The sequence below is a fragment of the Pogona vitticeps genome, chromosome 5, assembly GCF_051106095.1.
Source record: "Pogona vitticeps strain Pit_001003342236 chromosome 5, PviZW2.1, whole genome shotgun sequence".
NCBI lineage: Eukaryota > Metazoa > Chordata > Lepidosauria > Squamata > Agamidae > Pogona > Pogona vitticeps.
The window spans coordinates 165,149,654-165,172,548 of record NC_135787.1 but is presented as its reverse complement, the minus strand read 5'-3'; the positions used below and the strand labels follow the sequence as shown (position 1 = coordinate 165,172,548).

General features: G+C 41.9%; 2 protein-coding genes across 9 annotated transcripts in view; both read right to left on the bottom strand.

The window, feature by feature from the left end:
- The window catches only part of BAIAP2L2 (BAR/IMD domain containing adaptor protein 2 like 2), a 31,684-nt gene extending 19,087 nt beyond the window's left edge, over positions 1 to 12,597 (bottom strand). Inside the window, exons 1-5 of the mRNA XM_073000104.2 lie at positions 12,409 to 12,597; positions 8,248 to 8,323; positions 5,029 to 5,115; positions 1,958 to 2,019; positions 172 to 243 (exon numbers count right to left, since the gene is read on the bottom strand). Of these exons, the coding sequence (XP_072856205.2) occupies positions 172 to 243; positions 1,958 to 2,019; positions 5,029 to 5,115; positions 8,248 to 8,323; positions 12,409 to 12,447 (336 nt within the window). The 5' untranslated portion in view covers positions 12,448 to 12,597. The remainder of the gene's footprint in view (positions 1 to 171; positions 244 to 1,957; positions 2,020 to 5,028; positions 5,116 to 8,247; positions 8,324 to 12,408) is intronic.
- Positions 12,598 to 13,979: 1,382 nt separating this feature from the next.
- PLA2G6 (phospholipase A2 group VI) overlaps positions 13,980 to 22,895 on the bottom strand; it is a 30,260-nt gene continuing 21,344 nt past the window's right edge. For all 8 annotated transcript variants that reach the window (XM_073000103.2, XM_073000101.2, XM_020787580.3 and 5 more), the window contains 4 exons: positions 19,080 to 19,234; positions 16,967 to 17,134; positions 15,903 to 15,976; positions 13,980 to 15,303 (listed from right to left, as the gene is read on the bottom strand). In XM_073000103.2, coding sequence (XP_072856204.2) covers positions 15,159 to 15,303; positions 15,903 to 15,976; positions 16,967 to 17,134; positions 19,080 to 19,234 — 542 coding nt within the window. In that variant the 3' untranslated portion in view covers positions 13,980 to 15,158. The remainder of the gene's footprint in view (positions 15,304 to 15,902; positions 15,977 to 16,966; positions 17,135 to 19,079; positions 19,235 to 22,895) is intronic.

Here is a 22,895-nt window from a genome sequence, read left to right as displayed (position 1 = left end):
ACAAAGTAAGCTTCATTTGCAAGTATGACTGCTCGGTCATGAACGTCTGCCTGAATCAGGTCTCTAAGATACTAACAGTTTTCTGCTTATCTAATGACACATTCTCTATAATATACAGTTTAGCCAAGTGGAGAATAAAAGGACACAGGCTAGAGAGAAGTTGGGACTCACATTGATGAACTGCATATCCAGCTTTGTGTTTTTCTCCATGTGCTGAAGCAAATCGACATGGAAGGTCTGTGCCTACTCAACAAAAGAAAGGATATTCTTAAAAACCATGTCAACTGTGCCTTCCTCGTCTGGAGAAATAACTGGGCATTAAGCCTAGGAAAAGATGCAAGACATTTCCAGTTTTAAAGAAAGGATCAGGTGTTGTGTGAGACCGCTCCATGAGATTCTGAAGAGCCACCGTCAGTCAGTATAAAGACTATTGTGGATGGACAAAGCGTACAGCAGGATATATTTCAATTGTTGATATTCCTAAGGGAGAACTAGAAGGACAGGTGGACTGAGAGTTAGATTTTCAGTGGCAAAAATTAGTCTAAAACCCAGACTCACTACAGACTCACTGTCTGGTCTTTGGCAAGTCAGTCTCCTTCCCAGTTCCTCACTGGTGAATTGTGCATAATAGTAACCTCTCCCATAAGGCTACTATGGGAGTGGCCTCCAATAACACATGGAAAATGAACACAGCTCCATAAATCAGTAACAGCCAAAAATTAAAGGCTGATGATGATGATAGAATTTCACACAGTACTATAAGCAGTTGCAGATCTCAGAAATCACACCATCAGAGCTACAAAAAACAGTAAAATTAACAACAGCATACATACTGCGCCAATATTTAACAGATACTTAGGTTTTTTGTTAAAACTTGTATCTGTTATATAATCAGTCAATTTTTTTATACTTTTTACTGTGCCTATAATCATCATCATCATCATCATCATCATCCCAATTTTAGGCATTTGTTAATCCAGCTGTGTGGCAATGAGTCAAATGCCTTTTTATGCCTTTTATCCAGGCCATGTTAAGGTTTCTTTTTAGTCTTTTTGCATTCTTCAGTATAATGCCTCTTGACTTTTTACTGCAAATACAGCAGGTAGTAGAGGAGGAAGAAAGAAGCCTAAATGATTATATCAGTACAAGCAGAAAAAAATTACTTAAGGCACTGAAAATGGAGAATATTTTATATATAAGAAACAACAATTTCAAAATAAATTAAACAGCTGGAAAAATAAACCACTACATGGACAACACCTGAGAAATACTGATGGAAAGCACGATCATAATTTAACATGGGCATGGCTAAAACTGGGGACCTTTAAGAAAGCCTTCAGTTTCTTTGTTTTTAAACCAAGATATGTAGTTCAGATCAGACCAGGATCAGACACCAAAACCTGCTGTCAAATTTGTCACTTCTCCACTGACACGAGAGCATGTGAGTGGAGGGCCAAGCATGCTCATTCTCATAACAAACCATGGTTTGTTTTCACATTTCAATGGAACCCTAAGTTGCTAGTTCTCTCGCCTATGAGCACATCATATCATTGTTTCACCCATTTTGTGATAATAAATATGCTTTTATCAGTGGTTATACACATAGCCAGTCTGTATTTATAGTATATAGGTAATAAGCACACTTACAAATGTGGGTTTGCCTACCTGCATACATAACTTTTTTTTCCATACTACATATGTACTAAATGAGAGTGTTAATTTAATAATACAGTGTATTTTATAATTTATTGTCATTGAACGTATATACACTGTATACACATACAATGAAAACAGAGATGTTAATAGAGAAAGTGGAAAACAAGCCCTCTTTTCCATTATTGTGGAGGATATCAGGCCAACATGCTAGAATCACACAGCTACACTCTACAGTTCTTTCTGCTATGTTTTCTATGTACAATCTTGTATTGTTCTAGTTGCTTCCTTCCAAGATACTCACTACTGCTTCCAGGTTGCGGTTCAAGTGCATTTGGGTGTCAGACATCTGTATCAATATTTCACCTTCAGATGGAAGTGTAGGGGAGGGGGGAGAGAGAGAGACAGAGAGGGAGAGATTGATCATATAGTATTTTTTTTGCATATTTCAAGCTTGCACACAATTTTCAACTTGCCAAAGTGAATGCAGTTTGATAGCAATGGGTTATATTAGCTGGGGATTCTCAGAGCTGTAGTCTAAGAAAGTAACCTTTTCAAGCTCTGCACTCAACTGCTGAGGTGCCAAAATACTTTCTGTTGGTTTTGAATAGACTTTCTGTTTTTGCTATTTGCTTGTGAGTGAGACCATTTTGCATCAGGCATGTTGGCTATTGCTGGTAATGAGTCATAATGGCTGCATGTTTCTTTAAGGTTCAAAAGAAGCCTGGTTCTAAAATTAGTACAGTAGGACCACCCCCCCCCATATCCATGGGGGATTAGTTCCACAATCTATAGTGGATACATGAAACCTCACATACGAGGAAACCCTCTATATAACATTTCAGGAGGCAGGACAAAGGCTGTGAAAACCACAGTGAAAGTGCTGATACCAGACTTACAGATATAGTGGGTCCTATAGTACAGCATTGCAACTACAGAAAATTCCAGCAAGAAAAAAAGCAGAAGACAGCAAAAAAGACCACTATGGTTTCACAAAAAGCTCAGAGAAGACCCGAAAACAATAAAGGACACATATAGGAAGTGGAAAGAAGGCAAGGCAACATATGATTGGATTCTTGTTCTAATTTAAGCAGTTCCTCTTCTTTAACGCAATTAACCACAGGAGACGAGTTATCTTTAACCAAACGTTTACTATCTTCAGGAGGTGAAGGGTATATAATAACTTCTGTAGGTCCAACAGGACCGTTAAACATACAGTAGGTGAACCAGCCCATCTGTATAGTTATCTCCTTCATAGGCAGTCCCATCTATATAGTTATCTCCTTCAACGTGGTGACATCCCAAATCTCTCCCAGTCGTTCGGCTTTCTCAATGGGGTGCTCCTTATCGCGTATATGGTCTCACAGCATGGGTGACGTGCTCATTCGCCTTTGCGGGGTGTCTCCCCAGTGGGGATGGGTTCAAGATGCACCACCTTCCTCCAAGGACCCTTCCCTCTCAGATAGACATAGACCGTCCATTCTAGTGGATCTAACTCCCCTAACTGGACTTCTATACCCGTCACTCTGTGTCCACATGAGGGTCTGCTCCCTCTATCACTATCCCTTTCTTCCTTCTTTGGGAATGAGAACACATATGGCCCTTCTTCTTTGTCTTGTCGCTCACTCTCCTTCTCTCTCTCTCCCATGTCTATCCACTCTTCCGAACCCCACCTCCTCTTCTCTCCCACCTTTTTCTCCCACTCTGTCATCATCAAAAAACCTTCCACTACTGACTGTTCTCTTCCCGCCTTTTACTCCTCCACCCTCTCAATAGCCTGACCTCCTTATAAAGACAATTCTTGAACCATTGCAGGTAAGTTATGTAACATGGTGTCGCTTCCTTCCTCCCGAGATGATTAAGGGGACGGCTCACTTCCAGGTACAACTGCTTTAATCGGTTCCTCTTCACATGACAATGGAAGAGTACAGACAAATAGCAAAGAATTGCAGGGATGGTGTTGGGAAGGCAAAAGCAGAGAATGAGCTGAGGCTATGAAGAAATATTAAAAGCAACAACAACAAAAAAAGCCTGGAAAAGCTACTTTCTTGAATAATATTGCCTAGAATTTCTTGATGGGATTCTGGGTGGTATAATTTTTAAAAGTAACCTTTCCAAACACTGGCTATAAACTGAAGATACTTGAATAATTTGTTCTGCACAAATTCTGCAAACTGACCTTATCTACACTAAGATATGGATTTATGTAGACCATGTGTGAAATGGACATCTATCTGTCTCTGGTTTGGAGAAAGGTGATAGCATTTAGCTGCACTATAAAGCTCTGAATAGCATGAGTTAAATCCCTCCTTATTGAAGCTACTTCATAGGTATGATTTGAGGAAGGAATGATCGATCTGTTATTAAAGGCTCACAAAGAACTTTGCACTGTGCAAATCACCATAGAAATGATAACGAAATACAGTATATAGAGGATATAATAAATCAGTTAGCATAATTAAGTGTCAGTTATACACATCACTTCATGCAAAATGTTATCTAATTCTGGAACAAAAGTCCAACTTATTGTTACACTGTTTATAGCTTGCATGAGAAAACTTTAAGAAGACACATGCAAGCCACTTCAGGGGTTTGGCAAATGAATCATTTCTGTGCTTGTCAGAGAACAGGGGAAGTGAACAAAAAAAGTTTTTTTAACAAATATATTTTACTGTATATAGACTATTGCTGATGCACTGCATCACGTACATACGTATATAACCATTGAAAGTATACATATTCTTTGCTGTCCCTTACTGGTTGAGAAACTGCGTACTGTCATAGCCACTACCATACTTGTTAAGTACTTTGTATCTCAGTGTAAGAATTACAACTGGATCTACAGTATGTCTTTTTCTATACTTTGACACTATAATCCAAAATACATTGGAGTGGGATGAGGGAATAGCTAAATTATGCTCTATCCAGACTTCTTCCAGGCCAGAGTCAAGCTACTATATCCACATAAAATCAGGCCAAAGTGAGGGGAGTCCCTAGTAATGTCCCAAGATCCAGAGAAGCTTAGATTCAACACAGCTTCTACTGGCCTGGTGTCAGCTCAGGTGACCTTCAGTCATCTTGGCAATCAAGGAGTCTAAGTGTGTCTAAAATCCTCTTTCTTGTTCATCTACAGGGTACTTCAGTTTCAGCCCTCCTTTCATCCAGTCATATCTCCAGTCTTGTCAAAATTCAGAAACATAATATGCTTACAAACTAGATTCATTTCCAAACCAGATAACATTCCAACTGCTTAAAAATTCTGTTTCTGATACAGCCACTGCAGGCACAGGCTGGCCTAGAAAAAGAGTGTCACAACACCCAGCTAAGTTTGGGACAGGTGATTGTGGAAAAGGAAGACCATGGCCAGAATCTTACCCAGTATTTGTGAGGTCGAGCTCTGTAAGGCTTGTTCCCCAATCTTTTGGATTGCTGTGAAATAGACACCAGCGGCCTCAGATAATGCTGCAGAAATGTTTTACAAAGCACATTAGAAGACTTGACAATATATTTCTCATCTTTCTCTTCGTTCTTTATGGCTCTTCCCATTTTCTCTCCATTTCCTGCCGCTTTCAGTACCTTTGCTCACATCTGTGCTTCTCATAAATTTTTCTCCTAACAAACAATACTTCCATTGTTCTACACCAGAATCCAAGGCAGAAAACAAGGAGGGCAACGGATGGTGTTGACTTCCAGAAAATTGGAAGATTTCTTATATTAGTTAACATGTATGAATGTACATTAAGAATTACTATAATTTAAAGAAAACTACAATGTGTTTGTTTGTTTATGCCCCTGCCTTTCTCTTTAAAAAGGTGGCTTACAACCTTGAAAAATAATATTTAAAGCTGAAAACAATGAATATACAACATGGTTTACATCATGAAAAGACAATATTTAGGTTAAGAACAATGAGTATAAAGAGGCAGTTTACATAATTAGAAGACAATATTAAAGCTAAAACAATAAATATGCAAATACTTAAAAGGAACAGACACTAATCTAAGAGATGGTAAAGACAATTAATACTAAAGACCCAGTTAGAGCAGTAAGGCATAACAAGCCATGTGAAAGTCACTCATATATGTCAGCCATATAGCCAGTCATTCATGTAGACAAGTCACTGGGAGAAAACTTGCCTGAAGAGAAAAGTCTCTGCCCGCGTGCAGAAAGACGGCAAAGATGGGGCCAGTCTGGCCTCTTGATGGAGGGAGGCCCAAAGTCTGGGAGCAGCAACAGAGAAGGACCCTTTTCCTATGTCCTCCTGAGACGCACCTGTGAAGCTGGCAGGACCTAAAGAAAGGCCTCTCCTGATGATCTTAACACTGGAGCTGGCTCATAGTGCGAGACACAGTCTTTGGGATAGCTTGGACCCAGGCCATGTATATAACCTGCCATAATGGGGAACATTGCGCCCAGGTGACCTGTGCAGTCTGCGGTCCCATCGCTCGCTGTGGATGGGCAATTTCAAAAACCCCAACCAGCTCTCGCTTCTCAAGGTTCCATATCTTTAACCAGAGCTCAGACTAGACAGCCTTTCAAATAGAGAACGTCCCTCTCTCATGTAGAAGATATGCCACTCCAGACACTTGGTGTAGCATTGAAGGGGCGGGGCCATTATCGTACCCGCTAGCAGAGGTGGCCCTATCATCCTCATCCAGGACATTCAAATTTTGGCAGTGGCCAGGAGTGCATTTGCACAATTAAAATTATATCAGCTGTGCCCATTTCCTAGATCAGGCCACAGTGACATATGCCTTAGTTACATCCCGGCTGGATTACTGTAACACGCTCTATGTGGGGTTTCCCTTGGAAAGTGTTTGGAAACTTCAGCAGATCCACAATGCTGCAGCCAGAGTTTTAACTGGGGCTGGTTACAGGGATCCTATAACCCCTCCTGTTACAGCAGCTCCCATAAAGCCCTCAATGGCTTGGGTCCAAGCTATCTAAAAGACCACATCTCCCTCTGTGAGTCTGCCTGGTCTTTTAGATAATCAGGAGAGGCCTTCCTCTTGGTCCCACCACCCTCACAGGAGCATTTGGTGGGGGCCTGGGAAAAGGCCTTCCCCATCACTGCTCCCAGACTCTGGGAGCTCCTCCCACTGGAAACCAGGCTGGCTTCATCTTTGCTGTCTTTCTGCAAGCAATGATTACCTTTCTCTGCCTTAATATATACTATATATTATGGACTGTCGTGTCTTGTTGCTTTGTATGTGTTTTGGTACTGATTTTCTTTACTGTTTTAGTAATAGTATTTGTTCTATTCTTTTGTAATAGTTGTATACTTACTGTTTTCTAGCTTTTAAACTTTGTCTTTTATTGATGTAAGCCATCTAGGGTCCTTTTTTAAATAAGAAAGGCAGGGTAAGAATATTTTAAATAAATAAAGTTAGGCAGAGTGTGGCGGTCCTCTCAGGTGATGAGTTAGTAGGAGTGGCAGCGAGGTCTTGGAGAAGAGAGAGCGGCGTGTTAAACTGCTGCCTTTAAACAAAACTCTGTTTGGTCCCCTTTGCCAGTGTCAAAAGATTCAGTTGCTGCTGCAGTTGCGTTTTGCACCTGGAACAGGAGGGTGTGCCATTGTGTTCTTTGGCTCAGGCAGCAGAATGTCTCAGATTGACCCCATTTTCTCAATACTGTATACGTTAAGTCCACATGTGAAATGCAGGACCAACAGCTAAAGCCATGTATGAGTATCGTGTATCCAGTGTGTTTCTTTTCTTTTGGCAGTGTGCTGTTTATGCAATTTGTGTTGGAGCTTTATCAACTTTTGTATGCTCTCTATAAGAGGTTTGGCTGGGAGGGACATTTCTAAGCAAGGGTGACTGTCAGTCAATCCAACAGTAACCAACTGTTCCTTCCTTACCTCTGATTATGAGGAGACCTATGCCTCTCTACGTAAGAGTCTTTTTCCCACTCTTTTTCAGTCAGTATTCAGTTTGTGTTTAGAGTTTGTCATGTAGTGGAGTATGTATAGTCAGTAAGCAGATTTTGAGTCAGTTAAGGCCTGTTAAAATTGTTACACAATTTTTCTACAATATGCTGTTTTTTATCTGTTCAGAAGTGTGAGTAAATTTAATATTTTATTCTTCCTCTTACCAATGCCTCAGAGTGAGTTATTGAGGCTGTAAGTGCTAGTTGATGAAACTACCAAAAGTGGTGGCCTACTCTGGGGAGACTTGAAGCCGATTCTGTTCTGTAGGTCCCTGCTGAATCACTCAAGATTTTTCTAGCCAAAATTCAACACTGCCAAGCATTTATGCTTGCAGATGCATGACTCTGCAGTGTCTTCTCTACCTCTGGACAGTAAATGAGTTCAGGAGCAAAGTCTATAAAGTCAATTTGATCCTGGCTCGTGTCAGAACTTGGAAAAGCTACTTTTTGACCTGTAATTCTGAAGCTCCCTTGCCACCATGGATGCCATACTGGCTGAGGGATTCTAGCAGTTGTAATCTAAAAAGGCAGTCTTCCAAGTTCGGCCCCTGACATGCGTATCTCAAAGACAATCCTAAGGTTATTGGCCAGCCAACATAGTGCCACAGAAACAGAAAGATTTACTTCTGGCCAACAGGTGAAAAGTCAGCTAGTATGGCTACTCACCATGAAAAGCCCGGACATACTTACTGCCCAGGTATACCAGGTTCTCCAGAGCTGGGTTAAACTGTTCCAAGATGCTCTGGTAGCCATCCAGGTGAATGGAAGGATTAAAAAGAAATTAATATATTAGCAAAAATCTCATTAAAATCCTGGGAAGCATTAATTTATGTATTCGTATGATTTACTATCTTTTCTCCATCCTGTAGAAGGCCAAAGATTTATTGCACCATACAAATCTGTCCCAGTTACAAATCTGATGCCAGTTACCACAAGGGTATCCACTGTTCAGGACCTTTTCCAATCCCTGCCCTGAAACCTGAATTTTCTTTTTAGCATCATATAACAGAGATTGAAGTGACTGGGGGCTTCTGCATGCAGTGCATGTGGATCATGTGCTGTAGTCACTAGCAACTGAAATATGTCTTGGGTCAACTGTTCTGCTTGGGCAGACTTTGTTACTGCCTTTGAAAAAAAAGATGTGCAAACTTTTGTCCATTATTAAATACTTCACAAACAATAATATTCTTTTCCTTTATTCTTGTGAACTTTAAACAGCGTCCGGCCAGCATATACTGAAGCAGAACAGTGATACTGAAAGATCTGGACAAAATTCCAACAGGAATTTCCTTCTTGTTGAAATCTTCTAGTAATTCCTAAGATTTTTATAAACACTGGGAACTGCCAAGGGAGAAAATAATTCAAGGGAAGCAGCCCAAGTTGTATAAATAAACAAGGAGCAATGATATAATTATACTTCAAAATAAGAAAATGGAATGGATGGTGTTTGATGAACACATTTCCATATAAGCCCAAATTAATGCCTATAGGGCTGCAGCTTGTCAGATCACAGGCAGATATATATTTCCTGATTTTACAATACTATCTTTCCAGATACGCACATTTTTCCATACTCTATGCCTATGACATCAGCCTTGCAAATAGAGTTCCCAGCTGACCAACTATAAAACAAGCTAAATTGTCAAACGCAGATTGACACAAGCTCCTGTTCAACTAAATTGACAGTTTTTTTTTCTTTTAAGGGTGCAGTGCTTCTAACAACAGAACCAATTCAGCATTTCCCCTACTGAGGCCCTGTGATAAAGAAGTCAAGGTAGAAGTAATGGATTTGTATTGTTTCATTGTGTGCAAGAAGTGCCCGTGATGAAGTGGTAGTCCTACTGTTAGACAAAGGGGAGCAACTGCCTCAGGTGATAGATGGCAGGGAGCAGGAGTGTCAGACCCTTCCTTTTTAATAGCTTGACTATTTATCTTTTGTGAAACACACAGCTCGTCTTGTACCCCCAAACCAACCTGCTGCTTTCAGATGCAATAGAGGACCCTACCCAATGCCCATTCTGAAGTAAGGGTCAAATGCCTGTCCAGTCCACTTTTCCACATAGAATGAAGAGGGTATTGGCCTGATCCTGCCATGACACTTGCTCAACACCTTTCATCTGCCTGTTACAACAACAACAGAACTACTTCCTGGAGGAAGCACCATCTTTTATAGGCAAGGCCTATGTTTAGGCATTCTGCCTGAGGATCAAAGATTCTGAGAATGAAATGGCCAGCAAATTATCAATGAATTATAAGTAGTGCTGTTTTATTACCTGAATCAGGTCAAAGGCAGGATATAAATTAAATAAATTAAAATAAATAAAAATATGACCATGAAGAGTACAGTTTGTGGTTTCTGCCCCAAGCAGTAATGCTCCTTAGGACAATTTGCTGCCCAGATTTAAAACAGAGGTTCAGATGTGCCATCCCTACACACAATACATGAGTTACGACAAATAAATCCAAGTTACTAGTACTCAACTATAGAACTGTGCACTATGTTTCTCACACTCATGTTTCCTAGTACTGTAGAATATTCCATTCTCACATTCTGGTTAAGAATATTTCCAGCAAATTTGCCAAAAGTCTGATTTGGCCTCATCTAGTTGTCTCCAATTCACTGCTGCTAAGCAATCTTTTATTATGATTTTTCTAATTCTTTTTTTAGGATGTAATGAACAGGACCAATTTAAATGGATTGTAAAATCCACCATTTGGTGCTCTGTGGGGAAGAATAAATAATAGTGTTCTGTTTATGTGCCAGCTCTCAAAGCATGATTGGGCACATCAACCAGAAATAAAAAGAAGCATGATTGAGAAATGAGTGGAGACTCAAAATGAAACAAGACAGCACCAGAACTGATGGCATGAAGTATTATGGTACACATGCATCTTCAGAACTTGATTTTACACCCAGATCTGAAGAGTATTTTGTTGGGGTTAGGTGACACTCTAAACCTTTGACTGGATCTAGTATCCATGCAGCATAATGGCGATCATGTGCTATCAAGTCAGTTCTGACTTACGGTGATTGTTTTCAGGGTTTTCCAGGTACAGAATACTCAGATGTGTTTTAACATTCCCTTCTATGGGGGTAGGGTGGGGCCTTGGGACTGTGCAGCTTGCCCAAGGCCACACAGGCTGGCTCTACTTGCAGGAGGCACAGTGGGGAATCAAACTCCCAGCCTCTGAGATACCTAAACCACTGAACTATCCAGCCAGCTCCATACAACATACATAAACGCATGAAAACCTATGTATGATTACTTAACGTGAATACTGTATACTGAGTGCAATAGAGCTTACTTGTAGGGAAATGTGTGCAAGAATGCAGTCTTGGCGGTGATATCATTGTTCAAGTATAGTTTCTATAGTTTTAAGGCTGTTGGTTTCCTTTGCTTGCACTGGGTTTACTGAATTGCCCTTTCATCTTTTCCGAACTGAAAACAATAGTGTCATGCTTACCATGGTTTCAGTTCAGCTAGGCTAGATAGCACTGAAAGACCAACCTCTCTCAGTATTACTGAAACTTTAAAAAGTTAAGTGGGGCTGGGATGTTTTCATGTTGTTTGCAATTGGACTGCAAGCTGCTCCTTTGAGCAATCCTCCCTTTACTTCCTACTGCCAAGGTCTTTTAAAGCTGGAAGCCACCAAAATGCTACACTAAGCAGGAACTTATTTCCCTACAAAATCTTCCTTGGAAAAGGATCCTCTGCTATAGAGTATGCTTGCAGTGGAACTAAATGCTGAGAAGTCAGATGCTCAAACCTGCTGTCCCCACCTTTAACACTGAGAGCAACTCAGTTTTTAAATAGCAGCCACATTTTCTGCAACTTTACCAGTGTGAACATACTATATTCTGAAAAACATGGTGTATACTTGCTAGTAGCAGCCAGAGCTTGCAGAAGCTATAGGAGATGGACTAGTTATGTGTCTCCTTGCTTCAGTTCAGCCTTAAGCCAGAGCAAGATATATAGGCTTAAGATCATCAGTTGTTTTTGGACTCCATCTCCCAGAATCCCACTGTGAAGCTAACAAAGTGCCTAATGCATGTATGTGTTTATGAAGTCCACCCACTCATCACCCTGTGTTCCTTTGAGGAAGCATAGTGAATACAATTGCTACACAATGGCTGAAATCTAGCTGTAAGGTGCAACTGAAGTAGGCCCATTAAATCAATGGAACTTATATAGCACCAAATACCCATGGATTCAATCAGCCTGTTTTGGTTGCAACTTACTGCTGGATTTCCGCCAGGGTGTGAAGCATTCAGGAGTTCCATCACAGGATCAGCCCAAGACGTTTTGCTGGCTGAGGCAGAAGTGCTACAAACCCCACCCATGGAAAGAGCATTGCAGCAAAAGCCCTTGAAGTCATTTTGGGCCATGAGGTAGAAAAGCCTAGAAATGCCCCTTTGCATCCTTGGACAGGTAATAAAACCCCTTGTTAGCAAAAAAAAAAAAATTAACTAATTAAAAATTTGCTGTCCCTTTGTGACAGCTAAGGTCTGCTGCTTGCCGCTGCCTCAATCTATGAGTACCTATTATTAGAGATTTCACAATTTGTCACCAAACCTGTTTCCCTTCAGACTGAATCATGATGCACAAGGTATTCTTGGTTCAAAATCCATAGACCCTCATTTATATATCATCTGAAGCAATTTGGCCCACAAAATTTAAGAATCTAGCAAAATCATATTTTCCCATCGCTTTTGCTCAGTTCATTTTGTCTTTCACATTATTCTGCATTAAGTACAGTCCTTACAAACCACATTTTTCTCTTAGCCTCTAATGTTCCAGACTATGCATAAAGACAATTCAGTCTCACCTTGTAGATAGAGATTGTAGCTCTGTAAGATTGCTCCATATCTCCAAGTAACTGATGATGATCCGGGAGTCCCTTCACCGGGAATACAGATGGTGAAGAAGCAGGCAGCCTTAAGATATACTAGCAAATCCAGTTCCACAACTAGAGCCTTTTTCCTGGAACTGCAGGATGCAGCAGAGATGATGGGTGCTTACTTTGAAATGCTGCTGGGGGTTTAATAATTCACCAGCCAGGCTACAAGAACCTGAGCCGAAGTGTAATCAGATACAAGATAGGGAGGAATCCTGTGATAGCCATGAAGGTCATGTGACTTTTACCTTTAATCATTTATTGTTCATGTCAATATATTGCTTCCTGGATCGCTCTACAAGACCATCAAGTTGCCTGTCCTTTTGACTGAGATGACTGCATTAGAGTTGAGCGTCACCCACAGGCTTCCCCGGTTTTGGAAGACACCCGTACCAGCCTTTTGTGGCACCTATTCTGGTCTATATGAATGTGGATCCTAGATTAAGGTACAGACTTCCACAAGAACTCAGAAAAGTTACTTTTGGGCTACATCTTGCCCAATCCCTAAGCCGGTATAGCCGCTAGCAATGCAGGATGGAGAGGTCTGGGAGATATAGTCCACAAAAGTAACTTTTTACAAGAATTGACTTTAATAATGATTACTCCTTCTTATAACAGGTTTCTAAACTCAATTTTACCAAAATACCATATGCCACCTTTATCCAACCAAAAGTAGTAGGTGAACAGATAATTATATCTAACTTATGGTGACTCCAAGTTTTTTTTAGGTAGCAAGTACTCAGAAGTAGTTGACTTTTCCCTTCTTTTGGGGTGCCTTGGGACTGTGCAGCTTGCCCAAAGTCATACAGGCTGGCTGTTCTCCCTGGAGGCATAGTGGCGAATCAAACACCCAACCTCTGGCTCTACAGCCAGATACCCAAACCACTGAGCTATCCAACCAGCTAATATATACGGTGGTTCCATTAGTTAAATAGGACTTGGGAGATTCAAGTTGAAGTTCCCAATGGCCTATGAAACTTAGTAGGGGACCCTGGGCCAGTCACTCACGCACTCACTCTCAGCCTGACCCACTTCACAGGATTGCTGTGATGATGAAGTAGAAAGGGGACCATATACTCTGCCCTGAACTAAAAGGAAAGGCAAGAAATAAATATAAGAAGGAATTAATACTGCAGACTTCACGTTCCAGCATAATGTTAAAGCCAAACACAAAAGCTGCTGAAACAGCCATTTGCAACAGGAGGCAAGTATGATCATTATGCTTAGACTGTGAATTAGATATACTTATTATAATAATAAGTTTATTATGGTCATATGACTGTGAATTACTGCCGGAGCACTAAGGGTTAATTTTTTTGGACAATACCTTCTAGAATCCTCCAGACAACATGGCCTGGAACTGTGGAAGTTTGAAGTACAAAAAGTAACTTTTCCAGACTCTGTTTTCATGGACAAGCTTGTACAATCCCACCAAACGTCTTCCCCTTGCCAGTAATATGATTCTCAGACTGGAAGAGTTATTAAGTTCAGATGAAATAAGGTTTCAAATAACATTCCTTTGATTTAATACTAAGTCACTTGTCTCAAGTATTTATGTCAAGTCTTATAACACCACTATTTCACAGCTTATCTTGATACAAACCAGGAGTGGTTTACAAAAGTAATAGGGAAATGGGCTCACTTATTAGATTTTCCATTTATCAGGACTTTTAAAAATACATTCTATTAAATTAACGAAGATGCAGAAATCAATTAAGTTATCATTAACAGCAGCACTTTAAACTCTTGCCTTTAAGGGAATACAGTACCATTGATGGGTTGACACCTCCCCCTAAATAACGAAGAAATCTATGGGGGAGAGAGAGAACAAAAACAGAATTTGTGCCTGACACCAACAGGCCTCCTCTTTAACGCTATTTAACTTTTGGTGTAGAACCAAACCGGTGCTGTTCACTCTTCTTTGGAAATGTCCTCGCATAAGGAAACCGAAAGCCTTCCACAACTTTGATAGAAGATACACAGAGCCAGAATGCCCCACATATCAATAAGCATTTATCCAATAATCTCCAAATTTCCTGCACTCCTAAATGCCATTCAGATAAGAATGGCCACCTTCGTAAGCGTGAAGAGCCAGAGAGAGTGAATCTGGACCAACAAAAGAGGAGAGGAGCAGCAAGCAAATGCTGCAAGTACAGTATTTTAACAGAAAACAGCATGTAGGAAACTAGGTCTATGCCCTCATACAGGTAAATAAATCTAGCTCTCAGCAAACAGTTCAGAATCTAATGAGCAAACATGAACAAAGCAACCAATTAAAAAACCATATTAATTGCTCATTTAAAATTTTAGACAGAAAACTGCAACGGTTAAACCAGGATACTAAAGACATTAAAGATAATACGGCTGGACTTGCACACCAGGAAAGAGCAGAGATGCTCCAACTTTGATGCCATGGTTTAGATGCCATCTGGTTGTGTAAGGAAACTGAAAATCCACATGGCCGCTGTCATACCAAGAAAGCGCAGCCACTGCAAGTACATGGACTGTGGGAGTTCGAAGCTCTTTCAGCAGGTGGTTTCCCAAAACTCTTTCATTTGGATTTTCCTGGTGTGAGAAGAGCAAGAGCAAGTCATTGGCCAGCAGAATGTGTCTCTCCTTGTCAGTACACCAAGCAACCACTGGAAGGAGGCAACATTGATGCCACAGGGTCTTGCCGAGCTTCACGGTGTTACGAGCTGCTCTACCAACAGCTCAAGATCTCCCCAGTGTTGGTATATGTAGAGCTGAGTGTTCCAGAGCAGGTTCACCAGGATCGTATCGCTCACTTCATCCAGCATTATATCTGCGTCCAGAGGTGGGTTCAGCCTGTGGACAGCACAGAGGTGTGAACAGATGAGAACAAGAGCAGCAGCTGTGGGCAGAAACAGTTTCCAAGAGAAAGAAGGTTGGGCACATGTGAAAATGGGAGAAAATCAAGCACACAGAGAAACAGTGCAGTGCAGTAGGCAAAAGATTCCACTCTGGATCTGCAAAACATTATGGCCAGTATCCTTCTGAGGTTCAGCTAAGCAGAATCCCACCAGTGAAGTAATGCAGGATAAAGCTGCCACTGCACAAGCAGTGTGTGGAGTTTTCTTGCGGAGATCAGTGCTTCCACATGGCAACCCTTGTCCAGTTTCATGTCACTACACCAGTGGGACTTTCTTCTCACTGGAAGCTGAACTGGATACTGACCACTGGATAGAAAACAAGGGTCAGCAACACATGGCCCACAGGCCAAGTACAGGCCCCAATATGCCTTTCACGGCAGTCTGATCTTCTCACCTGTATTTATAAACAGAATAAGTCCCCTAATGCTGTCTAGGAGACATAGGGGGGGCCATGCTGCTACATCCTCATCTCCATGAGGAAATCGCACACGTTTTTTTCTGACTCGAGATGTCATGCCAGAGAAAAGCATATACCTGACATAATGGGCATCTATCATCTCGCACCAGGCTCTTGCACGGTCAACACACGGACCATCTGGATCAGTGCACTGCAAAAACCAGATCAAAACAAAACACAATCTAAGTAAGCTCAAATATGCATGCATCCCCATATTACAAGTACAGGCATAAGAATAGAAAGACAAAACACAATAGGTTTTGCATCAGCATGGCTTCAAAAGAACAATCTTCTCTTAAACCCAACAATTACAACTCGCCTGCAAAGCATACAAGAATGTATGGCTTTTTCCTGCAAAAACTGTAATAGATTTTGCATACACTTTATGATATGTTGTTAAAAAGAAATTTCTAATGATGTAGCTTAGGTAGCAGCCAGCTAATCAGATAATAAGATAATGTATTAGTGTGATTTGAAGTTTGGTAATTACACTTCATCTTACATTAAAGTTGTCTGTACTGTAGTTCAGTCATGACATATAGTGGATTGGGAAAAGATGGGAGAAAAACCCATATCTTTCCCAGTACAGTACTTGCTTACATCACGTTAAGGCAGAGCAGATAAGCTGCCAGTTTACCACTCCTAATTGGGGTCAATTTACCACTCCCAGACCTCTCCAGATGTCATTCTACATCCAAAAAGTAAACTGGGAGAAATACACTTAAGCTTTGTGATCTCTCTCACTTGGTCCTTTTTTTTTGAAAGCAAATGAAGGCATGGGAAATCTGCCCTTTAAAAAAAAAAAAGAGAGAGAGACTTGCTATTTCTGGAAACATCCTGGAGGGTCAGTTTGAACTAGAGCTGCAATCTTCTTCCAGTGGACGGTCTGGGGAAAGGGAAGGAGCTTAAAAAACTGGCAAGGTGTGCAGGTTGTCTATCTGTGTCTTAAGGAGATCCACCAGTCAGTTAAGGCCTCCTACAGTAGCTAGTAGCTGATTCATTTGCTTTTTTTTCTCAAAGCCTGAAGTGTTAATTTATTGATAACTCCCCATCAAAATCATTTCATTTCCTCCAAACTGGAGAACATCTTCAACAGATACCTAGTGTCACCGATCCATGCCCTTCTCTTTCCAGTACTCACACAGTCCACCACCAGCTTGCCCAGTTCTTTAGCCCCATAAACAGTCTTGGCAAGCTCCCATGGGTTTGATGGGCGGAAGACATCCACAGAGGTCACAGGAACTTGTGGAGCTTTGCCAGTTCCAAGAGAGACCACCACTCCCAGCTTCTTCACTTTGTGGCCCTGACCCTGGAAGGATGGAGAAAAAGCTGTCAGTCTGAAAGGCCAGACCTACTCCTCGTATTCCTCAAAAGGAGAAAAATGCTTCCACATGTTACACGCCCATTTCCCATGCCATCTTAATTTGTACTAACAGGCAAAAACACCAATACAGTGGTGCCTCGCTTAGCGATGTTAATTCGTGCAGCAAAAATCGCTAAGCGATTTCATCGCTAAGCGATATTAAAAAGCCCATAGAAACGCATAAAACGCCATTAATGCGTTCCTATGGGCTTAAAAACTAACCTTAAGTGAAAATCCTCCATGGGGCGGCCATTTTCGGTACCTCTAAAGCAAGGCAACACTGCAGGCGGCCATTTTGTTTACCCGGCAGCCATTTTGGAACCACTGATCAGCTGGCTGAAAATGGAGGCTTTGCGATGATCGCTTACCTGCGATCATCGCAAAGCGAATTTTCCCCATAGGGACCATCGCTAAGCGATCGCAAAAGTGATCGCAAAAACATCATCACAAAGCGATTTCTTCGTTAAACGGAGCAATCGCTATGTGAGGCACCACTGTACCTGCCTAACTGAGCACTGAATCCAACTCAATAGCCACAATGTCAAGCTAGAAAATCCTGCAGGTGTTCCAATTAATACTGCAATATGAATGTACGTTTTTAAAGTACTAAACTAGGAGTATATTCTTACTTTTCAGAAATTTTGGTTCTCCAGCACTTAAAAAAATCTCACATTTCTTGCCGCATGAGCTTTCAAAGGGTAGAGGAAAGGTAGGGAACCTTTTAGGAGTACAACTGACATATTCCTTTATCACTGGCAATGCTGCTCGGAACTGACAAGAGTTATAAACTAAAACATCTAAAGGGTGAAAAGTTCCCCACTCTTGGGTTAAGACAGTAATACTCACTACTCCTTGAGATACTTGAAACATCTATTGCTTTATGTTTTACTTAGCAGCTAACTCCATTGCACTTTGTGAATCTCACTTCTCATCAAAGTTCCTGGAGTCACCATTTCCTCTGCAAGCTCACGCAGTGGCAGCTGTTGATGCACCCGCTGTGACCTTTCTTAGGAAAGGCAGTGTTCACTCCAGTCAGCCATGCTTCAGTTGCCTGCAGACTGTCAAGCTCGTTATACCTGGTTACCCTTGAATACCTCCTAGAGACTTCATTGCAAATGCAGCAGCCCGACTCCAGTCTGGTGTTCAAAGGCAACAGGACTCAGCAGCTCCGCCGGCCACGTCTCTGCTTCTGCACTAGATTTAAAGCACTGATTCTCATTTTAAAGCCACTGTGGGAAACTCATGGCTCTTCAGAGGCTAAAGAACCTCAGGGATGGCCTGTTCCCACCTAGACCACTCTGGAAATTAAACTCAGAAGCCTTGTTCTCGAGTCCCTTTCGAGAGTTTCAGAGAGGGAGCAGAAAAAAACAGGGGCTTTTCTCTGGCGGTGCTGGGAGTCTAAAATACTCTCCTGATTTAAAAATAAATCGTCAGGCTGCTTCTCTCTCATGTCAGAAACTGAAACCATGTTCACTGGATGTTAAACAGCCAGGTCTTGCTACCAATTCAAATGTGTGGCATCTCTCACCTTTATCGGTGCGGGATTTGTGTTTCTGCTTTGCGGGATTTGTGTTTCTGCTTTGTTTTGAAACACAGGCAGAAAACCTATCCCGAACAGCAAGAAAAGCAGGTTACCAAATCAAGCAGAAACCAATAAAAATAGGTGTTTAATTTAAAGGTGTTGGCTGCTACACTGACAGGACTTTTTACTGATTTTGTGATATGATTTTCTGATTATTGTTGTATTGATCCAAGTACTTTTAATAAAATAACATGAAATGAATAACTTCCTCTCCAGGTTCAGTCTGAAAAACTCTACAACTATAAGGCATGAGCACTGCAATCAGAGGGAGGGAATGTCAGTGAAGATGTCCATGCAACACACACTTACGTTCTGGATTAAGGACTTGTTGTAATCATTGATTTCAGCCATGGCATCCAAGGTGGGGTTGTTGGCCAGCAGCCCTCCATCCAGAAACCGTCCAAAAGGCCGAAAATATGTTGGAGCAGCACCACTGGAACGAGCAGCCTGCCACACCAGCTGATCTGTGGGGAGGAAACAAGAAACATACATCCTTTTTTACAAAATGCACAGTTATCACCGCAAGATCTCCTGCTATACTGACAATGCTACAGAGGTGGTGCAAACGCATGGAGAGAGTACAGAAACGGATGAAGAACTGTTATTTAAAGCAGGGTTCCCCAACCTTTTTCACTCCACGGACCAGCTGGGGAAGGTGGGGCACCCCCGTGCTTGTACGCAAATGAGCTCTCTCTCTCACACACACACAAAGCACACACTCATGTGCATGTGCAAATGGCGGCACGGCGCTCGGACGGGCATACTGGAGCACAGGCACAAACAGGCTGTGTGGGGGTGAGTGCGTGCAGGGGAAGGTCTATCTTCGCGACCCAGTCCAGCTCAGACACGGACCAGCACTGGTCCACGGACCCAGAGTTGACAACCTCTGATTTAAAGGCAGACAAAGGGAACTCTGTCTGTTTTCTCGTGTAGTGTGTGTGATAGTTGAGTATTTGTAGCTGTGGGATCAGCGTTTCCTCCTTTTCAGGAGATTGGGTGATTATGGTGATCAGGGTGTTTTTTGTTATAGGTGTATTGTTGTGATAAGGGGGAGATAATCTATCACTGTGTTTGATGGGCGTTGTTAGCTAGTCTACTGTGTGCAATGATCACCGGTCCCTGTGGCTGGATAGCGTCTGTTAACCTTTTTGAAGGCTGTATTTTTCAGTGCTGGGAGCCAGGCTTTGTTGAGTTTTAGACTTCCTTCTTTTTTGTTAAAGCTGTGATGGTGTTTGTGGATTTCAACGGCTTCCCTGTGTAGTCTAATGTAATGATTGTTGGTGTTGTCTAGTACTTCTGTATTTTGAAGTAGGATTTCATGTCCAGCTTATTTCAGGGCATGTTCGGCTACTGCCAATTTTTTCCGGTTGTTTTAATCTGCAGTGTCTTTCATGGTTCTTTGATTCTGGTGTGGATCCTGCGTTTTGTGGTCCCAATATATACAATATATCACAGAAGTGAGTACACCCCCTCACATTTCATAAATATTTTAGTATATCTTTTCATGTGACAACACTGAAGAAATGTCACTTGGCTACAATGTAAAGTAGTGAGTATACAGCTTGCATAAGTTTAAATGTGTTGTCCCCTCAAAATAATGCAACACACAGCCATTAATGTCTAAACTGCTGGCAACAAAAGTGAGTACACCCCCCAAATGACAATGTCCAAATTGAGCCCAAGTAGCCGTTTTCCCTCCCTGGTGTCATGAGACCCACTAGTGTCACAAGTCTCAAGTGTGAAGGGGGAGCAGGTGTTATCGCTCTCACTCTCTCAGGCTGGTCACTGGAAGTTCCACATTGCACCTCATGGTCATGAACTATCTGAGGATCTGAAAAAACAAATTGTTGCTCTACATAAAGATGGCCAAGGCTATAAGAAGATTGCCAAAACCCTGAAACTAAGCTGCAGCATGGTGGCCAAGACCATACAGCAGTTTAACAGGGCAGGTTCCACTCAGAACAGGCCTCACCATGGTTAACCCAAGAAGTTGACTGCCCATGCTCAGCGTCATATCCAGAGGTTGGCTTTGGGAAATAGACCTACTCACTACCTTGGTTCATGCGCTCGTAATCTCGAGATTAGACCACTGTAATGCGCTCTACGTGGGGCTACCTTTGAAGCTGATGCAGAAACTCCAAGTGGTGCAGAATGCGGCGGCCAGACTCCTTAGCAGAGCGAGAAAATACCATCACATTTTTCCCATTCTGGCCGCATTGCATTGGCTGCCCATTTGGTTCCGCATTGACTTCAAAGTTTTGATGCTTATGTTTAAAGCCCTAAACGGTTTAGGGCCTTGATGCTTAGCGGAACACTTATTCCCACACAGTTCTACCTGTGTCACTCATGCAAGTCAGGAGGTGAGGCTGAGGAGCCTGACGCCGAGGGAGGCCCGGAAGGAAAAAACAAGAAACTGGGCCTTCTCGGCAGTGCCTCCTTACATCTGGAAAAACTTGCCTCCAGAGATTCGTGTGGCTCCCTCGCTGGGTATTTTTAAAAATCAACTGAAAACATGGATGTTTAGGCAGGCCTTCCCTCCCCCTAGTTAACTCTTAATTCTCCTCCCCCTCTTTTTCTATTATGATTTATTCTGTTATTTCCATCTTGTAGTAATTTTTCCAATTGTGTTAAACTATTTTTTATATATATGTTTTAAATTTGTGTTGTAAGCCGCCTAGAGTGGTCACAGTGACCAGATAGGTGGGGTATAAATCGAATGAATGAATGAATGAATGAATGAATGAGTGCTGCCAGCATTGCTGAAGGGGTCGGGGGGTCAGCCTGTCAGTGCTCAGACCATGCATCACACACTGCATCAAATTGGTCTCCAGGGTTATCATCCCAGAAGGAAGCCTCTTCTAAAGATGATGCACAAGGAAGCCCACATACAGTTTGCTGCAGACAAGCGGACTAAAGACATGGATTTCTGGAAGCATGTCCTGTGGTCCAGTGAGACCAAGATAAATTTATTTGGCTCAAAGGGTGTCAAGTGTGTGGCGGCAACCAGATGAGGAGTACAAAGACAAGTGTGTCGTGCCTACAGTCAAGCATGATGGTGGGAGTGTCATGGTTACATGAGTGCTGCTGGCACTGGGGAGCTACAGTTCATTGAGGGAACCATGAATGTCAACATGTACTGTGACATGCTGAAGCAGAGCATGATCCCTTCCCTTTGGAGACTGGACCACAGGGCAGTATTCCAACATGATAATGACTCCAAACACACCTCCAAAACGTGTTGCTCAAGAAGCTGAGGGTAAAAGTGATGGACTGGCCAAGCATGTTTCCAGACCTAAACCCTATTGAGCATCTGTGGGGCATCCTGAAACGGAAGGTGGAGATGTGCAAGGTATCTAACATCCACCAGCTCTGTGACGTTGTCATGGAGGAGTAGAAGAGGACTCCAGTGGCAACCTGTGAAGCTCTGGTGAACTCTATGCCCAAGAGGTTAAGGCAGCGCTGGAAAATAATGGTGGCCACAAAATATTGGCACTTTGTGCCCAATTTGGACATTGTCACTTAGGGGTGTATTCACTTTTGCTGCCAGCAGTTTAGACATTAATGGCTGTGTGTTGCGTTATTTTGAGGGAACAGCACATTCACACAGTTATACAAGCTATATACTCACTGCTTTACATTGTAGCCAGGTGTCATTTCTTCAGTATTGTCACATGAAAAGATGCACTAAAATATTTATGAAATGTGAGGGGGTGTAGTCACTTCTGTGATATACTGTACCTGGCCACAACTGCAAGGTATCTGGTATACTCCTGCAGAGGTGAGGGGGTACCTTTTGTCCTTTGCTGACTGTAACATTTGTTTATTTTTGAGTGGGCCCGAATACTGTTTATAGGTTGTATTTTTTCAAAAGTTTTCAAAAGAACATGGCCAAACAGCCCGAAAAACCTACAACTACTATCGGATCCCAGCCATGAAAGCCTTCGAGAATACAGAATATACACTGCTTAGTTTCCACAATCAGACACGACTAGGTGTGTTCAAGGAGATATGGTGGTATATAAGGTGTGGCACAGATTCATTTACCACCATTTATTGTTGTAAACCACTTTGGGCCCCTTCTAAAGAGAAAGGTTATTTTAAAATATGATGTGCTTAGTACAACAA